At 42.4% G+C, this 22,442-nt stretch overlaps 3 protein-coding genes across 5 annotated transcripts in view; all 3 read left to right on the top strand.

The window, feature by feature from the left end:
• The window catches only part of megf8 (multiple EGF-like-domains 8), a 30,198-nt gene extending 26,621 nt beyond the window's left edge, over positions 1–3,577 (top strand). For both annotated transcript variants that reach the window (XM_079504169.1, XM_079504168.1), the window contains exon 44: positions 134–3,577. In XM_079504169.1, coding sequence (XP_079360295.1) covers positions 134–1,639 — 1,506 coding nt within the window. In that variant the 3' untranslated portion in view covers positions 1,640–3,577. The remainder of the gene's footprint in view (positions 1–133) is intronic.
• A 5,008-nt stretch (positions 3,578–8,585) lies between these two features.
• On the top strand, positions 8,586–13,390 carry LOC306924623 (uncharacterized protein). The gene is made up of 3 exons (XM_079503197.1): positions 8,586–8,708; positions 10,142–10,617; positions 11,230–13,390. The coding sequence occupies exons 2-3, from the start codon at positions 10,170–10,172 to the stop codon at positions 12,612–12,614; spliced, it is 1,833 nt and encodes a 610-aa protein (XP_079359323.1). The 5' UTR covers positions 8,586–8,708; positions 10,142–10,169; the 3' UTR covers positions 12,615–13,390.
• A 1,067-nt stretch (positions 13,391–14,457) lies between these two features.
• LOC306924535 (uncharacterized protein) lies at positions 14,458–21,013 on the top strand. 2 transcript variants are annotated; one of them, XM_079503085.1, is made up of 5 exons: positions 14,458–14,549; positions 15,304–16,553; positions 16,639–16,863; positions 18,115–18,198; positions 18,858–21,013. In XM_079503085.1, the coding sequence occupies exons 2-5, from the start codon at positions 15,437–15,439 to the stop codon at positions 20,300–20,302; spliced, it is 2,871 nt and encodes a 956-aa protein (XP_079359211.1). In that variant the 5' UTR covers positions 14,458–14,549; positions 15,304–15,436; the 3' UTR covers positions 20,303–21,013. The 2 variants fall into 2 exon arrangements, with proteins under 2 accessions (XP_079359211.1, XP_079359212.1); XM_079503086.1 differs by lacking the exon at positions 14,458–14,549 and adding an exon at positions 14,552–14,676.
• Positions 21,014–22,442: the final 1,429 nt, after the last annotated feature.

Here is a 22,442-nt window from a genome sequence, read left to right as displayed (position 1 = left end):
TTCCTTAGTTCTTATTCCTTATTCATATTTTATTGGTTCCTTGCATGAAAGTAGTCTTTCAAAACCGTATTTTTTTTTTTTTTACCAACTACAGTCATATAAATACTTTGCTCCATCTCATTTGCAAATCTAGTGCGCCAAGTGCAAAGACTCCTTCAACGGCACACCGGTTAACGGGCGCCAGTGCTACCGCCAGTTCAACGTGGACAACGAGTGCTGCTTCGACCCGACGTCCCAGACCAACTGCTTCCATGACCCGACCATCCGCAACCTGCCCAGGGGACGCACCGTCTTCTTCTCTGCCCAGCCCAAGTTCACCAACGTGGACATCCGTGTCACCATCGATGTGACTTTCGGGGAAGTGGAGGTGTACGTGTCCAACTCTCACGACACCTTCATCGTGGAAGTCGACCGCCAGTCGGGCGTTCACACCATCAAGATCGAAGACGAGTCCGCGGCCCGTGGAGCGGCGGGCGGGGCGGACAAGGAAACGCCTCCCTCCCCCATGAAGGTGTACGCCAACGCCTCAACCTCCAACCTCGGGAGTCCCATGCTCGCCAGCAACTCCATGCTGCTGCAGGCCAAGCCTCCGGGAGTGGAGAGGAAGGTGCGGGAGGAGCGAGCCGAGGGTCTCATCTCCTACATCACGGTGTGGAAACCCCAGACGGTGCTGATTGTCCGTGGTGTCATGGACCGCGTGGTCATCACCTTTCCCCATGAGGTCCACTCACTGAAGTCCAGTCGCTTCTACATCGCCTTGAGAGGAGTGGGCACCGACGAGGCACAGGGAGAGTCCCAGGGTCTACTGTTCCTGCGCCAGGACCAGGCCCACATCGACCTCTTTGTCTTCTTCTCTGTCTTTTTCTCCTGTTTCTTTCTCTTCCTCTCGGTCTGCGTCCTCCTCTGGAAGGTCAAGCAGTTCCTGGACTTCCGCCGGGAGCAGCGGCGTCACATCCAGGAGATGACCAAGATGGCTTCCAGGCCCTTCGCCAAGCTCACGGTCTACTTGGAGCCCGAGGAGCTGCAGCTCATCTACCTGCCCTCAACGGGCGGAGGGGTAGGGGGCAGCACTGTGTCACTCGCCCACGCCCGCACCGGCAAGCTGGGGGGCATGGTGGTGGGCCAGAGGGGCAGGGCGGGTCAGGTCTCCTACAAACATGACCAGGGCTCCGGCCCCAATGCCGGCCACCACCTCCACCACCTCACCCTGGGCGGAGGGGTCAACAGCGGGCAGCACCTTCCTCTGCACTACCTGAACACCCACCACTACGCCAGCACTGCCACCGGAGCCCCAGCCTCACACCACCACCACCCGTCCACACACAGCGGCTACCAGCACTTCTGCCGCTCCGACCCTTTCCTCTCTCAGCTCATGGGCTTCTCCTACTCCTCCTTCAAGGTGGGACCCATCACTCTTGAGCCCACAGATGACGGCATGGCCGGGGTAGCTACCGTCCTCATCCAGCTACCCGGAGGCATTCTGGCACCAAACCGGGCCTGTCTGGGCTCTGCGCTGGTCACCTTGCGACAGAATCTGCAGGAATACTGCGGTCACGGGAACGGAGGAGGGCATCCAGGGGCAGGCGCCGGGCGTAAGGGCCTGCTGGGCCACCAACACCTCACCACTATGGCCATGTAGGGGGACAAAGGAGGGACATGACAAAAATAATCAGTGGTAAAGGAATCACAGAACAAGTTTGAAAGAAGCACTGGTGCACGTCACAGGAAAAAAAAAAGGCCAAAAGAATAAAGTAATTTAAGAGCCAGTTACGGTCAGCATCCTGAACATACCTGTACATACACTGTATAATTAATTGCTGAGTGTCCTTTATTGTATTATGTATTGCTATCGTTTCAACGCTTCACATGACCAAGCCAGCTAATCACTAGAATGCACTACAACGGCTATACGTATCAACATTGCAACCTGTCTGTGTTCACTAAGAGGTATAAGCGCACTCGACAGCCGGCCACACAGAAAGACATTTGCTGGACTGTCAATATTTGTATTTCTTTTGCAATGACCAATGGAGGTGGTGAGGAAAAACCTGCTTACTTTGGAACCAACTTGTGCTTTATACCCCCCAGAAGTGACAATCAAAATTGCCATTGAGAACAAGATCGGTTCTGCCTCTTGTGCAACATTTGATTGTGTAGAAGAAAAGAAAATTCAAACTTGTTTGTCAGGTGGTTTTTATATTGTAGACATGAGTGATTCTAACTGTAACTTAATATATGGCAGGCTTCTAGGCTACGTGTCTGTTATGCTGGCTCAAAGGCCTGAGTATATTTTTGCATATTCCTCCACATGCCGTGTTATATGTTTGATGTTACATTTGTTTCTTCTGCCCATCTGCCTTCACTTCTTGCCTTGTCTGTGAGTCAACATGCTTACACTTAAAACTTGTGTTTTGTATTGTGCAGTGCAGCTTAGAGAGGGACTTAACACTTATTAGGCCTTTTTTGTAACAATCGAAGGATTACTTCTTTGGTATGCATAATGTATACTTGTACAGTGGTGAAATACGCCAAAAATAGCAGATCTCCGAACTCACAGCATGTTGTGATGTGACACGTGTGCTTGTAGCTCGGCTATTTTCAGCATACAACACCGTTTTTGGACAAAGTGTAAATCATGCTTTACCAGTCTTCAGTTCCTGCTACTATTATGAGTTGACGACATGACTGGCTAACTGCTTTCCCGTGGAACCCATCATCGGAATGAAGGACTAATATGTAATTAAGGAGTATTTAATTACATTTTGATATGAAATGTATGTTGTGCAAATGTTGCTGGTCTGTTAAGTTTTTATTGTAGGCAACTCCCCTGCTTGGATGATTGTATCAGCCAATCGGAGCTAGAGTTTGATTAAAAGAAAAGTATATATTTTTAATCGGTCATGACATAGCAAAAGTAAATGGGACAAGGAAACAATATAGAAAATTATATTGTGACGAGAATCATAATGGAAAGGGACAGTTGAAGTGGAAGAGTCACATTCTCCTGGTGAGAGATGTATGAAAGAAAAATTACATTTCACAAGACTTATCAGTATTTCTTTGTTTTGTATCATTTTCAAGGCGACTGTTACTTTATCTGTTGCGTGTTATGTAGATAGTGTTTTCCTTTTCTTTTTGCACTGCATGGAGTTAATGGACTCCATTAATTCATGTGAAACACTAGGAGAGGCCTCCCCTCAGTAGATGGATGGCATGATACAATGTCACCGAGAAACACAGAGAGGTGCTACTGGATTCCTTATCATGACAAATGTTCTCTTGAACCGATATGTTCAGCCACAGCTTTGTTGTCAAGCATTATGAAAGCTCAAATCGATACTGTAACTCACACTATTTATACCAGTTCTCCACCATTAAGCATTAATACTGTTTTGTCCTGTATGATTGTCTTTTGTTTTGTTTTTGACACTATTATTTTTGTACATAATGTTCTGTTTGTCATTTGTTTTTGTTTTCAAAGAAGGGAACAGTGCTATACAGACAAGTGGTTGTGTATGCCTGAAGATTCTCTGTCCTGGTGATGAGTCGGCGACAATAAAGTCTGTGAAAGATTGTATATCTTGTGTTTTCAAATAATTGTTATTCTACTAAGGGTTGCTGAGCCTAGTAAAACAAAACGAATATTGATTGACTTATTAGATAGAAATGTAAGTATAAGTAAGTAAGTAAAGTTTATTTATAGAGCACCTTTCACAGACAATTACAGTGCTTTAACAACAATAAAATTAAAACAAGTCGAGGACTAAATCACTAATAAAGTAAGACAAAATAGAAAAAGTAGAGTAAAAATAAAGCAATCAACATTTAACCAGGCCGGCTATGGAAAGGCCTGTTTAAAAAGGTGAGTTTTCAACAGTCCTTTGAAAATGTCCAGAATCCACAGTTCTTAGGTGGAGTGGGAGCTCATTCCATAGCCTAGGGGCAAAACCTGCAAAGGCTCGATCGCCTTTGGTTATTATTTTTGTCTGAGGGACAACCAGCAAATGTAAACAGCAGGTACAGTCAGACATTTGGGCTAAAAGGATAAAACAAAGTCCTGGGGTTTCCATTGTGGTCCTATGTATTCAATTCATCAGATGATATTCTTTTTTTAATTCGGGTTTGATTTCGGTTCCTAACGCCAATTCAAATGGATTCAGATCTGAGCCAAGTCTCCTGAGGAGGCGTGTCTGAAGCCTGTCCTGGACGGGGTATCTGGACATAAAAAAAATGCCATACTTTACCATCTATTGAAATAACATAGGCCTACCTACAGTAGCTTCTGATTCAGTACTTAACCACTTACCCCAGCATCCGTATTCTGGGGAAACCTTGCACAAAAGGTCTGCTCAACAACATAAACTAGAAAAAGTGCTCCTCGGAAAACGGGTCTCCCAGGGGTCATCACCAAGGCCGCTTTTGGAGGATCAAGTTCTACCAGGCTGCAGCTAAACCATTTGTTTGGTTTGGCAAAGTAGCTTCCGTCATTGTGTTTTCCATTAAGGTGTTGAGTATTCTCTGTTGATGAGAGAGTCCAAGGCATGCAAATTTAACAATGGGTAAAAGACACACTACAAGCTACACTAGTACACTTTATTTGTTAAATGCTTCTCACGGAAATGTCAAGGATAAAATGCCAATGGAACACTGGAATGAGGAAACTTGAGAGACATAATGAGTGATTAATGATCGGGCATGATGCCATGATGACCCTGATAAGACCAAATATTTGTGTTTTCATAGCTTCTATGAAAAATGTTCAGGCAGGATTTACAGTTGCAAATAGCAAACTGGTGAAGTCAGGCAGTTAATTCTGTTACTGTTATGATCTATGCACAATGCATTGTAGTCCTTGAGGTGTAAAGAATAGGCCTAAAGATTGTGTATCAATTCAGGAGAAAACAATCAGGCATTGTTGATATTTGCCGCTTCAACTTTATTCCATAATATTTATGGTAAGTGGACAAACCCTTTTCACTCTAGACCCTAATTATGAGTTTGAGGATATATATATATTATGGGTCCCTCTTGAAAATGAGATGGTGCATCTCAAGGGGCTGTCCCTTCAATACAAATCTGAAATATATTTAAATTTATTTTACATTTAGTCATTTATTGAATCATTCATTTATTACAGTTGATGAGCAACAATGAGCAACAAAATCACAAATCATTTCATGTTGAATGTGTAGTTTTAGTTACTGTACATAGTACATATTGCACACAGTGGATGTAGTGGATGACACCTTATGTAGCACCAGCACTCGTAACCTTACCTTGGTTTTGTTACATTACTCTGAACATTGCCATTACTGGTGGGAAAGTCCACCTTTGTCAACGCCATACAAGGTCTTAGAGAAGGAGATGATGGATCAGCAGAGACTGGAGTGACTGAGAACACTATGAAAGCCATTCGATACAGTCACCCCACCATGCCCAACGTTTACATCTGGGACTTACCAGGAATTGGTAAACCCAACTTCAAAGCTAAGAACTATCTCAAAGAGGTCCCGTTTGACACCTATGATTTCTTTATCATTATTGGCATCAGATTCAAGGAGAATGACATCAAGCTAGGGAAAGAGATCATGAAGATGAAGAAAATGTTTTATTTTGTTCGAACAAAGATTGACAATGACATCCGTGCCGAAACTCGAAAGAAGAACTTCAATGAGGAACAGGTTCTCTTCAAGATCAGACAGAGTTGTGAAGAAACCTGAGGGCTCTTGGGAACCCCAAAGTCTTCCTCATTTCCACCTTTGACCTGGGGAAGTATGATTTCCAAAACCTAATTGACTCATTGGAGACAAACCTGTCAGACAAGCAGTTAGCTCTGATTCGCTCTCTTCCTGTCTGCTCCTTGACCATGATAGAAAAGAAAAGGAAGGACTTAAACAAAACTGCTGTAGCCGCTGCCGCTGCTGCCAGTACCACTGCAGGCTTGTCTGTGGGATGTGAGATTGGGATCATGCAAGGCTTTTTGCACCAGTCCCTCATTTCCTTTGGGCTAGACGAGAGATCTCTCAGAAGACTCTCAGAGAGGGTGAACAAACCAGAAGTTGAGTTCAGGTCAGTGCTGAAGTCCCGTTTCGCTGAGGGGGTCAATGAGAAAGTGGTGGCCAAAATGCTGCATACAACCGCCATGGTGGCAGCAAAGACTGTTGAGGTTTTTCTGACCACTATTCCTGACTTTGGTAATATTGGGGCAATGGGGGTTGCATTCGCCACAACACTACATCTACTCTACAATGGGTAGTTTCAGACCAGAAATCGGACTGATCAAAGATACCTTCAAACTGTACTCTGGATTCCAATCACATGCGGACAGCCACGTTACAGCCTTCCAGTATTCTAGTTAGGAAACTGGTGAACTGGGAGTTACTTTACTGTAGTCATATTTCTAACATTGAGCTATTTTCACAGTTTTCTTATTTTTGTTTGATAATTTAAAAGTAAATTATCACAGACATTGACACGTAGGCTGCATTAATTAACAACACCCTGGATAACAGATATGGCATTTATTTCCATAAAACATTTTGTTAAAGCTATACTGAAGAGTTCTGGAACAGTAGCCTACACTGTGAATCACAGAGAATTTTGGTCAAACATAGAGGCTGTCCACAAATCCCATCAAATCACAAATGCTGTACACTTTTTCTCTTTGCTAAAAAAGCAAAGAGATAAATAGCCTGAACAAGGAAGTCTTGTTAAATGTTTAATTAGATTTTAAATACCTTAATCATGTTTAATTTGACATAATATCAAAACACGAATTTGTCAGTTTGTAATGTAGACCTATAGATATTTTCAACTGATAGCTGAACAATAAGAACTAATGGCAAGCACTGGTCTGCAAGGGGCAGTGTTGTTCTACTTTCACAATGAGGGCTGCAGAGAGCAGAGAGAGATTATATAAATAAATAAATGCATAAATATGTAGATTAAAATAAACAAATTAATTGCTACAGTGTAACTAGGATACAGTGGTGTAAAATAAGTAAATATATTTAAAGTACTGTACTTACGTAGTAGGCCTACTTCAATATTGTACTTTTTACTCCACTAAAATTATTTGACAGCTTTTCTTTAGTTATTAGTTATTTACAGCTTTAGATTAATAGAAACTCTTTTTTCCAAAAGAACACATCTACCAATGTGTTGCATTGTGATCCATTGTGACCTTTTATTTTAAAATATATGAGGTATGATAGGGCTGTACAATTATTATAGTCCAATAACAATATGCTGTATAGTGTATATTATTCTGAAAAGGGCATTCTGCATGATGACTAATTTCACTTTTGCTATTTTAAGTAAAGTATATTTTGATGCTAATACCTTTTGTACTTTGACTATTTTTATATTGTGTTATTGCTACTTTGACTTATGTAAAATATCTGAGTAGGCTACTTCTTCCAACACTTCTAGGATAGTATGTCACCAAACCTTAGCATCAAAACAACTAACTGCAGCGACCAGCCTGTGGTAGCATTCCTCAGAGTGTGCCTATGTTTGTCATTGTATTATTCACTATGGGAATTTGGGGGGGAGTTTATGCGTTATGAATGATGCTCATTGAGTTATGAGTTTTTGGTACCATGATAGGGAGCAACCCCTCCCTTCTGTGCTCTGTGGAGTTGTTGGTTTGGTGGTGTTTGGAATTACAAATAAAAGAGTGTCCCAAAAGAAAGTAGTTGACTGCTACTTGTGGTCTGAAATCCACTGATCATTATATTAGTGCAAGAAGTACCGTAAGAAGTGACTGTGTGATGGCCAAGCTGGAAGAGATCCAGGAAACACTCGAAAATGGGCTGGTGGTGGTGCTTGCTGGGTAGAGGTGCCAGATTACAGAAGACAGTCTCAAAGAGGAGACCGACACAGCACTGGAAGAAATCCATCAAGAGGACATTTAACCACTGGCTGATATGATGGTAGTACTGGAATATACTGCCGAAGTCACTGACCTCTCATCCACTGGCCCCGGGCGGCGGGGCCCCGGCAGCACATGTATATCAAAAACAGCCAACAAGCTGCTGTAAGAGTATCCACTGATAACCCCAAGAAGCCAGAGAACAACTGGCAAAGGGAGAGAGAGTGAGCTTCAGAATCTGTTTAATACAAGCTGTGCCAAAACAGTTGCTAACCCTGCCTTTGCCTAAGCTTGAACAAGAGAGGAAGTGGTAGAAGAGGAAGTATCTTAACGTAAACGGTAGGCTATATTAAGAATAGTAACAGTGTGTGTGGCAGCGGTGGCCGAACGGATTGCAGAGCGGTCTTGATACCGGAAGATCGCCAGTTCGAATCAGCGGTCCGACACGTTAAAATTACCACCGCTGAAGTGCCCTTGAACAAGGCATTGAACCACTACGATGAAATGTGTTCTATGAGCAGGGCCTGGCTGGAAACAAGTTATTGAGCTTAGCCCAGATACCCTGGGTAAATATAGTAATCATTTCATTTTGTGTGTGTGTGTCTGAGAAGCTGCAGATATAGGCCATGTTCCCCTAAAATATATACAGTACATTTTTATTTGTAAATGACAAAAATGCAAAACAGCGACCTCTGGAGTCGCAAGATTCGATAGGTTACATACGTTGGTGTAGCGCCAGTATTATTATTGTCGAAACAACCTAATTAGTTAGCTAGCTTCCAGCTACAACCAAATAGCCACTTTAGCGCAGTAATCGCTTCAAATACATACAAAGGTAGGTCTTTTCCTCACGATCACTCACAAGCTGGCCTAGTTTGAATGAGCGACAATGACAACTGTTTGCAAGAAATAAAATCCACCATGATGATACAACACAACAGCACAGTGCTAGCCATAGCTAGCCCACTGCACTGTAGTAGCCTACTACGAATTTACGTTACTACCTAGTTAATTATAAAGGAAATTATGAATACTCGTTGCCCATATTATCTTTGCACGTTGGTATATGCTACGTATAGTTTTCGTAGTTAATATTATCCTTGTTATTAGTAGGTGTGTATAGCTAACATGATTTAATTAAAGGACGATTTCCAGATACAATCACAATACCAATTGAATGCGGGTCACTCACATAACAGCCTGTTTGTATAATTTGCTTTAACGTTATTGTGGTCATGTTATGTAATTATTATAGATCTAACTGTTATGTGCATCTCATCTTTCTGGTGTAGAAAAGGAACCAATCCCCCTTTTGGGGGCATACTGTGCCACGTAGTAGATGCATGCTGGGACACAGATGTGTGTGCAGGAATATGTAATGCCCCCTTTTTGTCAGATTTTCAATGCCCAGAGAGGTTATACCCCATGAAAAATATGAATGGTTCCAAGAATGTAAGAACTTCATTTTCTTTAAGTCAAATGGTTAGTGATGTAAACACTATACAGAAACATGTACATCACATGCATACATGGAACCACACTCATAAACAATGATAATAAAGAATATATACACACACACAAATAATAAAACAAAAGAATGAAGTCAAAAACAAAAAGGAGAAAATGATAACCAATATAATAATCCTCAAATCAATTGGAATATAAAAGCTATCTAACACCTTCTGAGGGAGGCTAAATGTAATAGTCTTTTCATAGATTTGATTTAAGTCATTAGTCATTACGGATTCATTCCATTCATACCTGTCTGTACTCTGTACTGTATTTGACCGACTACGTCAAACGCGAGGTAGACATGGGAAAATAGTACTGTGGCATAATTGTACTTGCAAAAGGCATTCAACACTGTTAATCATTCTGTCCTGGTGAATAATAAGCTGAGGGTAATTGGGTTTGATAGCAGCACATCTGCAAACTGAGTGAAATCCTACCTCGAGGGAAGAGAACAGGTGGTTTATGTGAATCTAACCCCCTTTTTGAAACCAGCTCCTCGCCACTCACCCTACACACTTCCACTCGGTTTGAGCATAGATATATAAATAATAGAGACAGCACCGGATGGGAGGGGAATTCCGGTGCCGTCTCTCTATGCTCAAACCGAGTGGAAGTGTGTAGGGTGAGTGGCGAGGAGCTAGTTTCAAAAAGGTCCTAAGCCTGTCATTGTTCCTCCCTGTGAAATGTGTCCCACAGGGAAGCATTATGTATCCCAATAGATGAGTGACTCATCTATTCATTAACTCTACTTCACAGCATACAAACAGGAGGAAATGTTGACATCATGAAGATCAAACCCGCGGAAAAGAAGGCTTCACTCAACAGAACCAAGAGATCTGAAGAATGTGAACCGGTCATAAGTCACTCTCATGCCGAAGAAGAGGACTTCACCAATGAAGCTCATGACAATGGACTGGAATGTCTCAACATTCAAATCAAGGAGGAACCAGATGTTCCCCAACAAAATGGAGAGGTGTCCGACTACTTGGAGGCTGACAGTGACTCTGGAACTGTTGAGTGCAAATCCGAATCTAGCCACGTTGACAGTGGACAAGGAAACATAAACATTAAGGATGAGCTTGATTCTGCGCCAGCGTCAGAGTATGACTTTGACAATGCAGATGTTAAAGATGAGCTGGAGATGGATGTTAAGGAGGAGAGCGATGTCGAGGAAGGTCAAGAGGAGGAGGCCAGCTGGAGGGATGCTACTGAACAGGGAGGAGAGGAGAAAGGTAATGTGTCACCTAACTGCGGGGGGTAAAAAAAAGTTAATACAAAATAACACATCAAGGATAAATAAAAAACACACAAAGTCAGAGACTTATTTCCATTGTGGTCCTTGGTCTTGTAAAACATACAGGTATAATTACATTACATATACACCGTATATATATTTTATATAATTATAATTACAATCTTTCTAGGACTTTCAGAAACAAAAAAATCTGGTCACTGTAAGAAGAGTGTTACATTGTAACTCAGAGTTTCAGACCCCATAAGGGTCCGTTTGGTCTTCCTACAGTAACAAAGCTGGGGACCCCTTGGAACACCCTTAAGAACCTCTGTGGTCCCGGACCCCATGTTGAGAACAAGTGTTCTAGATAATGGAATTTACATTCCATTATCACAAACATTAATTTGGTATTCACTTCTTTATTCATAGAATAATTATTATTGGAGAGTGAGACTGAAACAGTCTGAACCTTTCTATGTCTGTTAAATATCATGGCAGTTCTACAGTAACATTATTGGTGTGCAATGACCTGGGCCTGTCTGGAAGTCCTTTGCCAATTCTAATGCTCTATCTGATGTTTCTTTGTTTCTTTGTCTCTGTCTTTTTGAAGACTCATCGGAAGAGTTCTTTCCTTGTCCACACTGCACTGTCTCCTTCACCAGCTGGGATTTCCTGGAGAAGCATGTCAAATGGGTCCACCAGAAGCAGTATCGAGCCATGCTGGACAAATGCTACTCAAGTCCCAAACCGGGCATCGGCACCGTACACCCCTGTAGCGTCTGCAGCTCCACCTTCAGCTCTCCAGCACTGCTTCGGGACCATGTACGTGAAGCCCATCCCTCTCCACCTGCCCGGAGGCTCCATCCATGTCCCGTCTGCCCCCGCAGTTTCCAGTACCTGAAGAACGTGAAGAATCACTGCCAGCGTTGGCACCTTATGTCTGTGACCACCAGGGGTGGGCACCTCAGCTGTGCCAGCTGTGGGAAGAATTTTGAGGCAACATGGGGCCAAGGGCCTCACTTGTGTCACGAGCCCGAGGACACAAAACCTCAGGACACGCCTATTTGTATGGACACCACCGTGGAGTGTTTGATATGCGGCAAGAAGGTCAGCACCCCTCAAAGCTTGGAGCAGCACATGCGTATCCACACGGGGGACAAGCCGTATGCCTGCCAGGATTGTGGCAAGAGGTTTGTGGATCGCAGCAGTTGTAGGATTCATATGAAAATACACAAGGGAGAAAAGCATTTCAAATGTGAGGTATGCAACAAGGCATTTTTACGTTCATGCCACCTGAAGAGCCACATGACAACTCACTCCGGTAAGAAGGAGTACTCCTGCCCTGAATGCGGCAAACAGTTTGGGCTCAAGTCCAGCCTGAACCTCCACATTGGGAGCCACTCTAGTGAGAAGCCGTTTCATTGTGCTGTGTGCGGTAAAAACTTCAAGATGTGGAGGAACCTGAGGGTTCACAAAAAAATCCACTCAACTGAGAAAGCCCACCAGTGCGGGGACTGTGGGCTGCAAATCGGAGACCCCGGGGCTCTGAAAACCCACCTGCGGACTCACACAGGCGAGAGGCCATACCATTGTACTGTGTGTGATAGCAAGTTCATTCGCCTCTCACACCTGAAAAACCACCAGCGCACTCATACCGGCGAGAAACCCTACAAATGCACTGAATGTAGCAAGAGCTTCACTCAGTCTGGAGACCTGGCGAAGCACAAACGGATTCACTCTGGCGAGAAGCCGTTCGAATGCCCAGATTGCCACCGGCGTTACATTTCTTCCGGGGACCTCGGAAAACACATGAGGAGTCACACAAACCTGCGCCCGTATACCTGTGAGGAATGTGGAAAGAGCTTCCGTTTGTCCGGACATTTAAAGACCCATATGTTAACTCACACGGGAGAGAAGCCATACTCCTGTCCCATATGCCTTCGCAGGTTTGCTCGTTCCCACCACCTCTCTGGTCACATGGCCAGATGTCGCTGAGTTATTGCTGGACTATAGAGTCAGGCCTGAGTTCTACATGATGTATGTAGGAGCTCATGTACATTAGTACACATTAGTCAATGACTTTCCCATGTTTTACTGACAGACATGAGTTGGTGTAAGTTGTGCTCACTGCTTAGCGCTGGAAATAATGGTTCACATGACAACAAAGACTTTCTTAAGCTGTAATACTCTACGGAATTAATGGAAATAATAATTGAATTACCTCTTATTTATGCATGGCCATTTGTGTCACCCATTATCCCATGGCCTTTACAGTATTTGTATTCAGGGCAGTGGTGAGGGCCTCATGACATGAGGCAGAATATGATTGAGACTTGAGGAGATGGTACACTGTAGGTAAATGCCAAATATATTTGGTGGGCTGACGGCGGCCCAGAGTAGATCCTCACATTTCAACACTATATCGTATGTTGTTTTTTATATGTAACCTTGTGTAACATAATTATTTGATTAATGCATGGAACTGAATGCACTGTGTGCTGTTATTATGTGTGAAATTATTCCACTTGTTAAAGTCATCACTATAGATGCAAAATGTTTTGAATTTGTGCATTATAATTAACAGCAATTCTACATTACCTGTATCAATGATGAATGGTAAGAAATGGTATTAACAGGGATTGCCGTTTCAATTTCACTGCAGATGAATCTTAAATGTCCAATTTGTCTTATGAAGAAAGTGAAATAGTACTTAAGGCAGGCATGTATTCAATGAGCAGTGTTTTATTTGTCCCCAAGTAAATAAATAAAAATGTATGAAGGATATATTTTGATTGATATTGATGAATTTGTTCTACTATTTTGTATTATAATAACAAGATAATGTAGCAATGTCTACAGTTTAGGGATGAGATTACATGCCTTACTATTCATTGAACATTTAAAATCCATCAAGTTAGATTTGTTTAGTTATACAGAAAATAATTGTCTGATAGTATAGCCAATTGCACCCCAAAAGAGTGGACAGATGGGGACTTGTTTTTCAACTTAACTACACAACACAACACCAGTGGTTCTCAAACTTTTTCCATGTAAAGGATAGGACACACTATGGTCATGAAGTGTGGGTCATGACCAAAAGAATAAGGTTGCGAATACAAGCGGGTGAAGCGGCCAAAATTTGTTTTCTCCGACGGGTGGCTGGCATCTCCCTTACAGATGGGGTGAGAAGTTCAGTCACGCGAGAGAGACTCGGAAAGGAGCCAGCTTAGGTGGCTTAACCAGATGCCCGCATCTGGTTAGGATGCCTTTCGAGCGTCTCCCTAGGGAGGTCCTCGATGAACGTCCCATTGGGAGGAGACCCCGGGGGAGACCATGGTTCTGGTCTGGTTCTTCCCCCAGGAGGAAGAAGGGAAGAGGAGAGGAGAGGGAAGTCTGGAGCTCAGATGGGGTCCTTTATGAATCATATTCGATTCATCTGAACATTTAATGAGTAATGACATACAAATATATGCAAAAACGAACATCATATAAACAGTTAGAAATCAAAATAAATATGTAGGCTACAGTAAAGTTGTGAAATCCTAGAAGTGGTGCTTCTAGGTCTAGGATCAACAGGAAACTTGTAAAGAGAGGACCGATCCGAGCACTCTAAAAATGATGGAGATGATGGTGTAAAATCGAGGTACTTTATTACAAACAGGTTAAAATACCAACATGTTTCGAACAATTAGTTTTTACACCCTCCTCTCCATCATTGTATAGACTATTAATAATATGAATTGCTTTCTTTGAGCATTATTTAGTATGAAACTACCTGCTCTGCTTTATTTTTTGCAAACTGTTAATCAATCAAAGCTGATCCGGTCTAGAGCGGATACGGAAACGCTGCGTGCATGTGCAAATGACCGGATATACAGTGGGCGGGCTTTCAAACCTCACAGGCGCGAGGTTTGTCCACCCTATCGTACGGTAAGCAACACTGCTTTGACTTTATTCATGAAAGGTATGCATGATGAAATAATGGTTGGTACTAAATAAGACACTGCACACAGGTCGACACAAAAACTATCCGGGCAGGCCGGCTGACACTGGTCAGGTAAAGTTATCATCCAGTACTGCAATGCACAGGGTGCACATTCACTGAATAGCGGAAAGCTAAGCTATGTAGCCTGTTTGTATGCAAATTGCTGAACGTAAATACCACATAAGCACGATAACGTGTCGACTCAATTCAATTCAAAGGAGCTTTATTGGCATGAGAAAACATACGTTTACATTGCCAAAGCAAGTATCCCAATATAATAAAAACAGTTGAACACACACACACACACACACACACATTGTATCATGCTGTTGGAATTTTTAACCTGCCTTCTACACTCTGCCTTCTACACTCTTCTACAACTGATGCCCGTTATAAAATAAAATGCGAATAGCCTATGGATCCCATATTTTATAGAAGGCATCAGTTGTGCGTAGCAGGCAGGTTATATATTCCAACGACATGCACTGCATGATTATTTTTGTGCCAATCTTTCTTTGTGGGTGGTTTCTCATTAATCCAAAACAACAAAATATTTTTCCTCACAGCATAAGTTAAACAATTAAACAGTCGTATATGGAACTAGTTAACAATCTTATTATCAGGAAGTTCCACAATCAGACACATAGGGTGAGTGTTGGCAAACTTTAACCCACTAATGATTTCTTGTCTTGTCTGCAGAACCATGAGATAATGTAGGCTACATTTGAAGAATCAGTCAGCCCAAAGAAGACACCTGCAGTCAGTGCAAACATAAAGGACTGGTTAAAAACACACGCTAATGACAGAGGTCAGGAGGAGATCCTGACATGACATGACATCCCACAACAAGATGGTCAACTCTACAAAGAGAGGACCTGGCCCTCCTACAAAGACTGTTCTACATAGTGGGGTGGAACCAAGCAATAACCAGGAGGATGGGAATAGGCTGGTCATACAATCTACTAAGAGAGGACCAGGGCGCCCTAAAAAAACTATTGTCCAACTTAAGGCGGTTGAATTGAGCGACAATCAGGATGCTGGGGATAGGTTGATGATCACGTCTACAAAGAGAGGACCGGGCCGCCCTAAAAAGACTATTGTACAACTTAAGGGAGTTGAATTGAACGACAATCAGGATGATGGGAATGGTCTGGTGATTAAATCTCCAAAGAGAGGACCTGGCCGCCCCCCAAAAAAGACAGTTCTACATGAGGGGGTTGAACTGGGCGATAATGGGAATGGGCTGACGGTCACATCTACAAAGAGAGGACCTGGGTGCCCTAAAAAGACTGTTCTACATGAGGGGGTTGAACTGGGCGATAATGGGAATGGGCTGACGGTCACATCTACAAAGAGAGGACCTGGCTGCCCAAAAAAGACTGTTCTACATAAGGGGGTTGAACTGGGCGATAATGAGAATGGGCTGACGATCACATCTACTAAGAGAGGACCTGGCCGTCCTAAAAAGACTATAGCACAACATGGGGTTGAACTGAGCAATAATCAGGAGGATGGGAACGGGCCAACGATCAAATCTACAAAGAAAGGACCCGGCAGACCTAAAAAGTATATTGTACAACAAAGTGTGGTTGAACTGGGCATTAATCAGGATAATGATTATGGGACGATGATCAAATCTACAAAGAGAGGACCTGGGCGCCCTAAAAAGACTGCTCTGCAACCCAGTGGGGTTATGCTGAGCAATAATCAGGAGAATGAGATGAATTTCAAGCAAGTCAAAGAGGAGCCAGTAGACCATGAGTTATGTGAATTATTTCCTGTAATACAGAATGAGATGAATTTCAAGCAAGTCAAAGAGGAGGCAATAGACCATGAGTTATGTGAATTATTTCCTGTAATACAGAATAGTAAATTGGAATTTAAGAGAGAAAGTGAGAAAATTTTAAATGAGGACCACAGGGAAGAGGAGGCATCAACAAATGATGAAAGTAAGACACCACACATACAAATTTAATTCCCTCTTTTATGACTCTTTTACATTCCCTCTTTAATTGTCTGATCTCCCCCCTCTAGCTGTGCCTGTGCAAATTACTCCAGGTTCCCACCTGTGTCCGTACTGCGCCGTCTCCTTCAAAGACCTCGCCTTCCTACAGCAGCATTTCAAGTACCATCACCGTGAGGAGCACAATGACACAGTCAGACGAAAGTCTTCAAGGCATGCCACGACATTTAAGAGAGAAAGTGAGCCATGTTTAAATGAAGACTATGAAGAAGAGGAGGCACCAATGAACAATGAACGTAAGACACCTCACTATTACCGGTAATTGTTGAGGAAGGTGTTTTAGTCATCTCCACTAAGTGGTTTATTTGATTGTTGTCACTGATATGACACATGACATGACACTGATTGGCTGACTGGCTTTTATGCCTTTATTGATATGACCGTAGACTGACAGGAAATGGGGAGAGAGATGGGGATTGGGGAGTGGCACACAGCAAAGGTCGTCGGGATTCGAACCCGCAGCACGCTGACAGGCTGGAATTGTAGCCTAGGGTGCCCGGACCACCACACCACCGGCCCGGGTCATGACATGACACTATAGATAGTTTATTTGAAGCAAAGTATAACTAAATCCATCCATCCGTCCATCTTCAATTAACCGCTTGTCCGTAGTCGGCTCCAGCAGAGAGCTCCAGACTTCTCTCTCCAGAGCAAAATTAGTAACTTCATTCTGGGGCATCCCAAGGCGATCCAAGCCCAGTTTGGAGATACAATCTGTCCATCTTATCCTTGGTCTGCCCGGGGGTCTTTTTCCAGTGGGACGTACATCGGGAGGAATCCTTACTAGATGCCCGTACCACCTAAGCTGGCTCCTTTCCAAGCAAAAAAGCAGAACTGAACTTCTCACCCTATCTCTAAGAAAGATGCCAGCCAAACTAATTTTGTCCGCTTGTATCCATGAAATGCTAAATAAATGTCCATTAGTGAAATTCACTAGGTTATGAATGTTTCTACTGAGTGAGTTCACTCAAAACAGAAATTGACGTAGTAGTTTTAGGATTGTAGTAGGCTAGGCCCTAGCCTCTAGGGGATTGAAGAAGAGGTTGACATTATGTTTCAAACTAGGGTGGGCCCAATCAACCTTTTCATTATATATTTTTTGAGGGGCGCTAGCCCCTCCTATGCCCAGCTTTGTCTGTCAGCTTTTGTGTGTTCCATGGAAATTATTTGATTGGCTGAGCACGGTATGTGATGTGTGAGGATGTATGATGAATTTGATAAGAGCGCCCCTCACCTCACGAGTGATTTTTCCATTTCATATTTAGTATTCGTTCAAGTCCTGATTTTACTTTAAAGGTGTTTGTAAGTTATAGAGGTGCTTCGATCAATCGGCCACCGATCCGTTATCGGACGATTTTCACTCAAAATGGCTAGTATAATATCGTTTTGCATCTTTGTGACAGGCCTAAACATTCTCCCCTTCCTCCCCACATACACAGGAACAGTTTTGACATATCATTTTGGAAATATTACATTTTTCTCCTTAGGCACAAGATCGGTATCGGCCAATCGTGAGAAAAAACAGTCAGTGATCGGGATCGGTCCCCAAACACCTGATCAGAGCATCTCTAGTAAGTTATTTTATAAAAGGTTACAGCCGATTGTCCCTCTCATAATTAACAATGCTAGTAGTTAGGTAAAGTTAGCTTAAGTTGCTTACCACTAGCTTTCTTCACAGATGTCTTCATAAAGGTGTCTACAATCACATATAAATTTGTTCCAACCCAACTCCCTTGGGAAACTTTGTGACAGCTGCTGAAAGTTGGGGTACCATTATCAACCAATATAAGGCAAACTTACACAAACTTGTATTACACAAACTTGTATTAAATTCCCATTGACAATGAATGGAGAATTTTGACGCTGTATGTGGACGAGCAAATCGGCTATTATCGTCCTACACAAACATTAAATTCCCATTGACAATGAATGGAGAATTGACGTCATATGTGGACGAGCAAATCGGTTTAGTTTATATTTTTGTCCTACACAGATTAAATTCCCATTGACAATGAATGGAAAATGTTACATCAGTGTCTGAGCAAATCACCTTAATGTCTATTTTTGTCCTACACAAAGTGTGTCTGAACAAATAGCCATGTTAATTCATGATGATGTACGATGATATGAGCGCCCCTCACTTCACACAGGTGTGATTGTTTTTTTAAATTTCACTTATTATTACTGGATTATACATTCCATAATTGATTGTCTGCTCTTCCCCCTCTAGCTGTGCCTGTGCAAATGACGTCAGATTCATACCCGTGTCCATACTGCACCTTTGGCTTCTCAGACCCCACCTTCCTACGGCATCATATAAAGTACCAACACCCTGATGAGTACATTGACGCTGTCAGACAACTGTCTTCAAAGCTCCAGATCAAAAAGAAAGCCAGGTACAATTGTCTTAAGTGTGATCGTACCTTCATCACTCCAGGGCAGCTAAGTCTTCATAAAAACAAGGCACATCTCACCGCTCCTCCTAAGAAAAAACACACGTGTCCAGTCTGTGCTCGCAGTTTTGATTACCTGAGGAACCTGAGGAATCACTGCCGGAGCTGGCATGACATGGCTGTCCACACGCACAGGGGACATCTCCGTTGCTCCAACTGCAGGAGGAGTTTCAAGAAGTCCTGGGGCCAGGGCCCTCACCATTGTGTAGGTAGGAAAACCAAAATAATATTCGCTCATCCTGATTATACAAAACCATTATCCCTTGTTGTAGGCGTGAATTGTAAAGTGTGTGGCAAAATTACGTCAAACCTCACCAATCTTAAAAAACACATGCTCCTGCACACCAACGAGAAGCCTTATGACTGCAAAGAGTGCGGCAAGGCCTTCAGAGATGCCGGTTCGCTCCGTAAGCACATGTTTGTACACACAGGGATCAAAAATTATGAATGTGAAGTGTGCAAGAAAAGGTTTTCGCAGGCGTCACTTCTACGTATTCACATGGTCGTGCACACAGGTGAGAAGGCGTTTTCCTGCGCCGAATGTGGAAAGTCCTTCGGCTACAGGAGTGATCTAACCAAACACAGACAGAAGATACATTTCCCGTCAGAGGAATCATTTAAATGTCCAGAGTGTGAAAAAGTCTGCAGTAGCAAAGATAATTTGAAAAGTCACATGAGGATCCATTTTAAGACGCTTCAGTGCGGAGATTGTGGACTAAAAGTAGTCAGTTTGGCGGTTCTGAAGGTCCACATGCGCAAACACACAGGAGAACGTCCCTACCAATGTAAGGACTGTGGCAAGAACTTCAAACGCAAATGCCACTTGTTGAACCACCATCGGACCCACACGGGTGAGAAGCCCTATAAATGCGACCAGTGCGAGTCAGGCTTCTCTCAGTCAGGAGACCTTGCCAAACATAAAAGAAGACACACAGGGGAAAAGCCCTATGTGTGTACCATTTGTAATAAAGGGTTCGCTGTCAAAGCGTCACTGGTCCTACACGGCGCATTTCACTCGGATGAACGTCCGTATGAATGCGATGAGTGCGAGCAAGCCTTTCGCTGGAAAAACGGGCTGAGGTCGCACAAGAAGCAGGTCCATATGTGTAAGAGGCCGTTTCAGTGCCTTTATTGTGACAGTTGGTTCAAACGCCCCGATCATCTGAAGACTCATCATGGCAGATGTGTTAAAAGGAAAATGTCAGAAAACCTGAGTGAATGAAGGGAGTCGCTGTTTTCATACCTACGTTTTTCTATTCTGTCCCAACTGATGTAATGGAGTCCATTCCACAGTTTTGGAGCCAGAAGGGAGAGTCTTTGGGCATTGACCTGGTTGTCGTAAGAATGGGTGGGATTGTTGACCTCTCTGTTAGGTGCCGGTGCCATACAAAAGGGGTATTATGCATTTAGAAAAAATGTAGGTACTATATTCCAAATTGACACTAATATGTGTGAATTTAATTGAGTCTCATTTGTTTGACTGCTAAACAAATGGCATAAAGACAAAGCCAACCACTCACTGTTATTTTATTTGGTTTAATTGACCGCTGCTAGAGAAGACAGCCCCTCCAAGTTGTACTCAAGCTAACAAGCATGCAGCCACAAGGACTGAATTTATCGTAATAACTTCATGAACACTACTAGTCAAATGTATTTTTTTCTTTCATGAAACATGCTGGCATTTGTAACACTAATGCAGTAGCATTAGAGATGGATTTGCTTTTTATTTTTCTATGCTGATATTTGTCCTTGTATTATGTTTATGAACATGTTTGTGTACTTTCCACTACACAGATGGGGATGATCAGACTCTGAGGGAATAAAAAAAAATGCCATTATTATTATTTTTATAGTGCTCTTGACTATCATCTCAAAATCCATTAGCCTGCTGTGGCCCAAACTTTGAATATTAAACCGAGCCACAGGTCTTGCATTTTTGTTTTTGGAATGCCAATATTTATTGTTTTTAACAGACCTCAGTATTGTATTGTTTAAAATGTGGAAAAGCTGAGACTTTATTGTATTTGGTCACTTTGTTGGAAAGACGGTGAAGACACAAGTATAAATTACCATAATATACCATATAAACCTCAGTCAGCATCAGTAAAGTGTGTGGTTTACAGTTTCACTCAGAATTGTAATTGTGTAAGTTGTGTGTACTCAACTGTCAGACTTAAGTTTTAATGATAAGGCATGATTTAAAATGTACAGCAAGGTGATTTGGTTGAACTTTTTTCTATAGGTCTTTTTTATTATGCTTAAAGCGCAAATAACATGCATTTAATATTTAATATCATATTGTCTATATGTCCCTCAAACATATTTCTAATGGTTTGAGCCTCAATCACCACTCTGATATAACCAGCCCTTGTCATTTCTTTCTGGACTTTGAAAGCAGTTTTAGCTGCAGTACCACAATGTCCTGAGGTGGTGGGGTGCTGATATGCAGATTATTTAATATTTGAGTCATTATAATACTGATGCTAGATAAAACCAGGCTTGTTTCCATTCCATGCCAGCTTGGAAAATCAACAATGGTGGACATTGTAAACAAAGTGGAAATGCAAATTTGGAACTGAAGACTGAAGAAGAGGAGGAATTATACAAAGTAGGATGACATCACGATGAGGACAAAATCAGTTGAGCTGTTCCTGAGAGCAATTTCCATTAATGCACCCATATGATATGAAAGCCTGATTGTTCAAAATTGGTTATTTGTGGGGATAGAAAAAACATATGGGAGCCCCAAAAACAAAAGAAATTGAAGAAGTAGAATTTTATGTTATAGGTCCTTTAAGTTACTATACGTATTTTGATTCTCTCCATTTTAAACTAAAACCAAAGTTTAAAATGGAGAGAATCAAAATATGTGTTAGTATTATTAGTAGGCCTATAATCAGTATGGGAAAGTAAGCATGTTTATTGCTTTTAATAGATAACGTTTAAAAAATGTTAAACCATGGCTACTGTAGTGCCTAAAGTCCTATACTTAATGGCACTACTGGTTGCCGGCGGCCAGGTGGAAGTTCTTACGTGTGCCAGTACAAACTGATCTCCAAAACATGTCCGTTGAGTTTAACTTTACTTTATTCTCTGCAGTCATTTTCCTATACAACATACAGATAAAATAATAAGAAAGAAACAGTAACAAACACAGGGGACCAGCCCTCCTGAACACAGTAGAAAACTGTTAGCCTCTGCCGTCTGCCACTGGCAACACCTGTGCCTGATTAGCAGCCTGGTTAAATACCTGGGCTGGCCCAGACACTGACCAAGCTGCAGTGACACTGTCAATCAGCAAAACATTAGGTCATAATGGCTCTTACAGCTACTATTAATCTCTCCATTGAAAACCTTGTTAC

The sequence above is a fragment of the Electrona antarctica genome (assembly GCF_951216825.1).
Source record: "Electrona antarctica genome assembly, chromosome: 6".
NCBI classification, from domain to species: domain Eukaryota; kingdom Metazoa; phylum Chordata; class Actinopteri; order Myctophiformes; family Myctophidae; genus Electrona; species Electrona antarctica.
The sequence above is the reverse complement of the archived record's forward strand: the minus strand, read 5'-3'. Positions and strand labels throughout refer to the sequence as shown.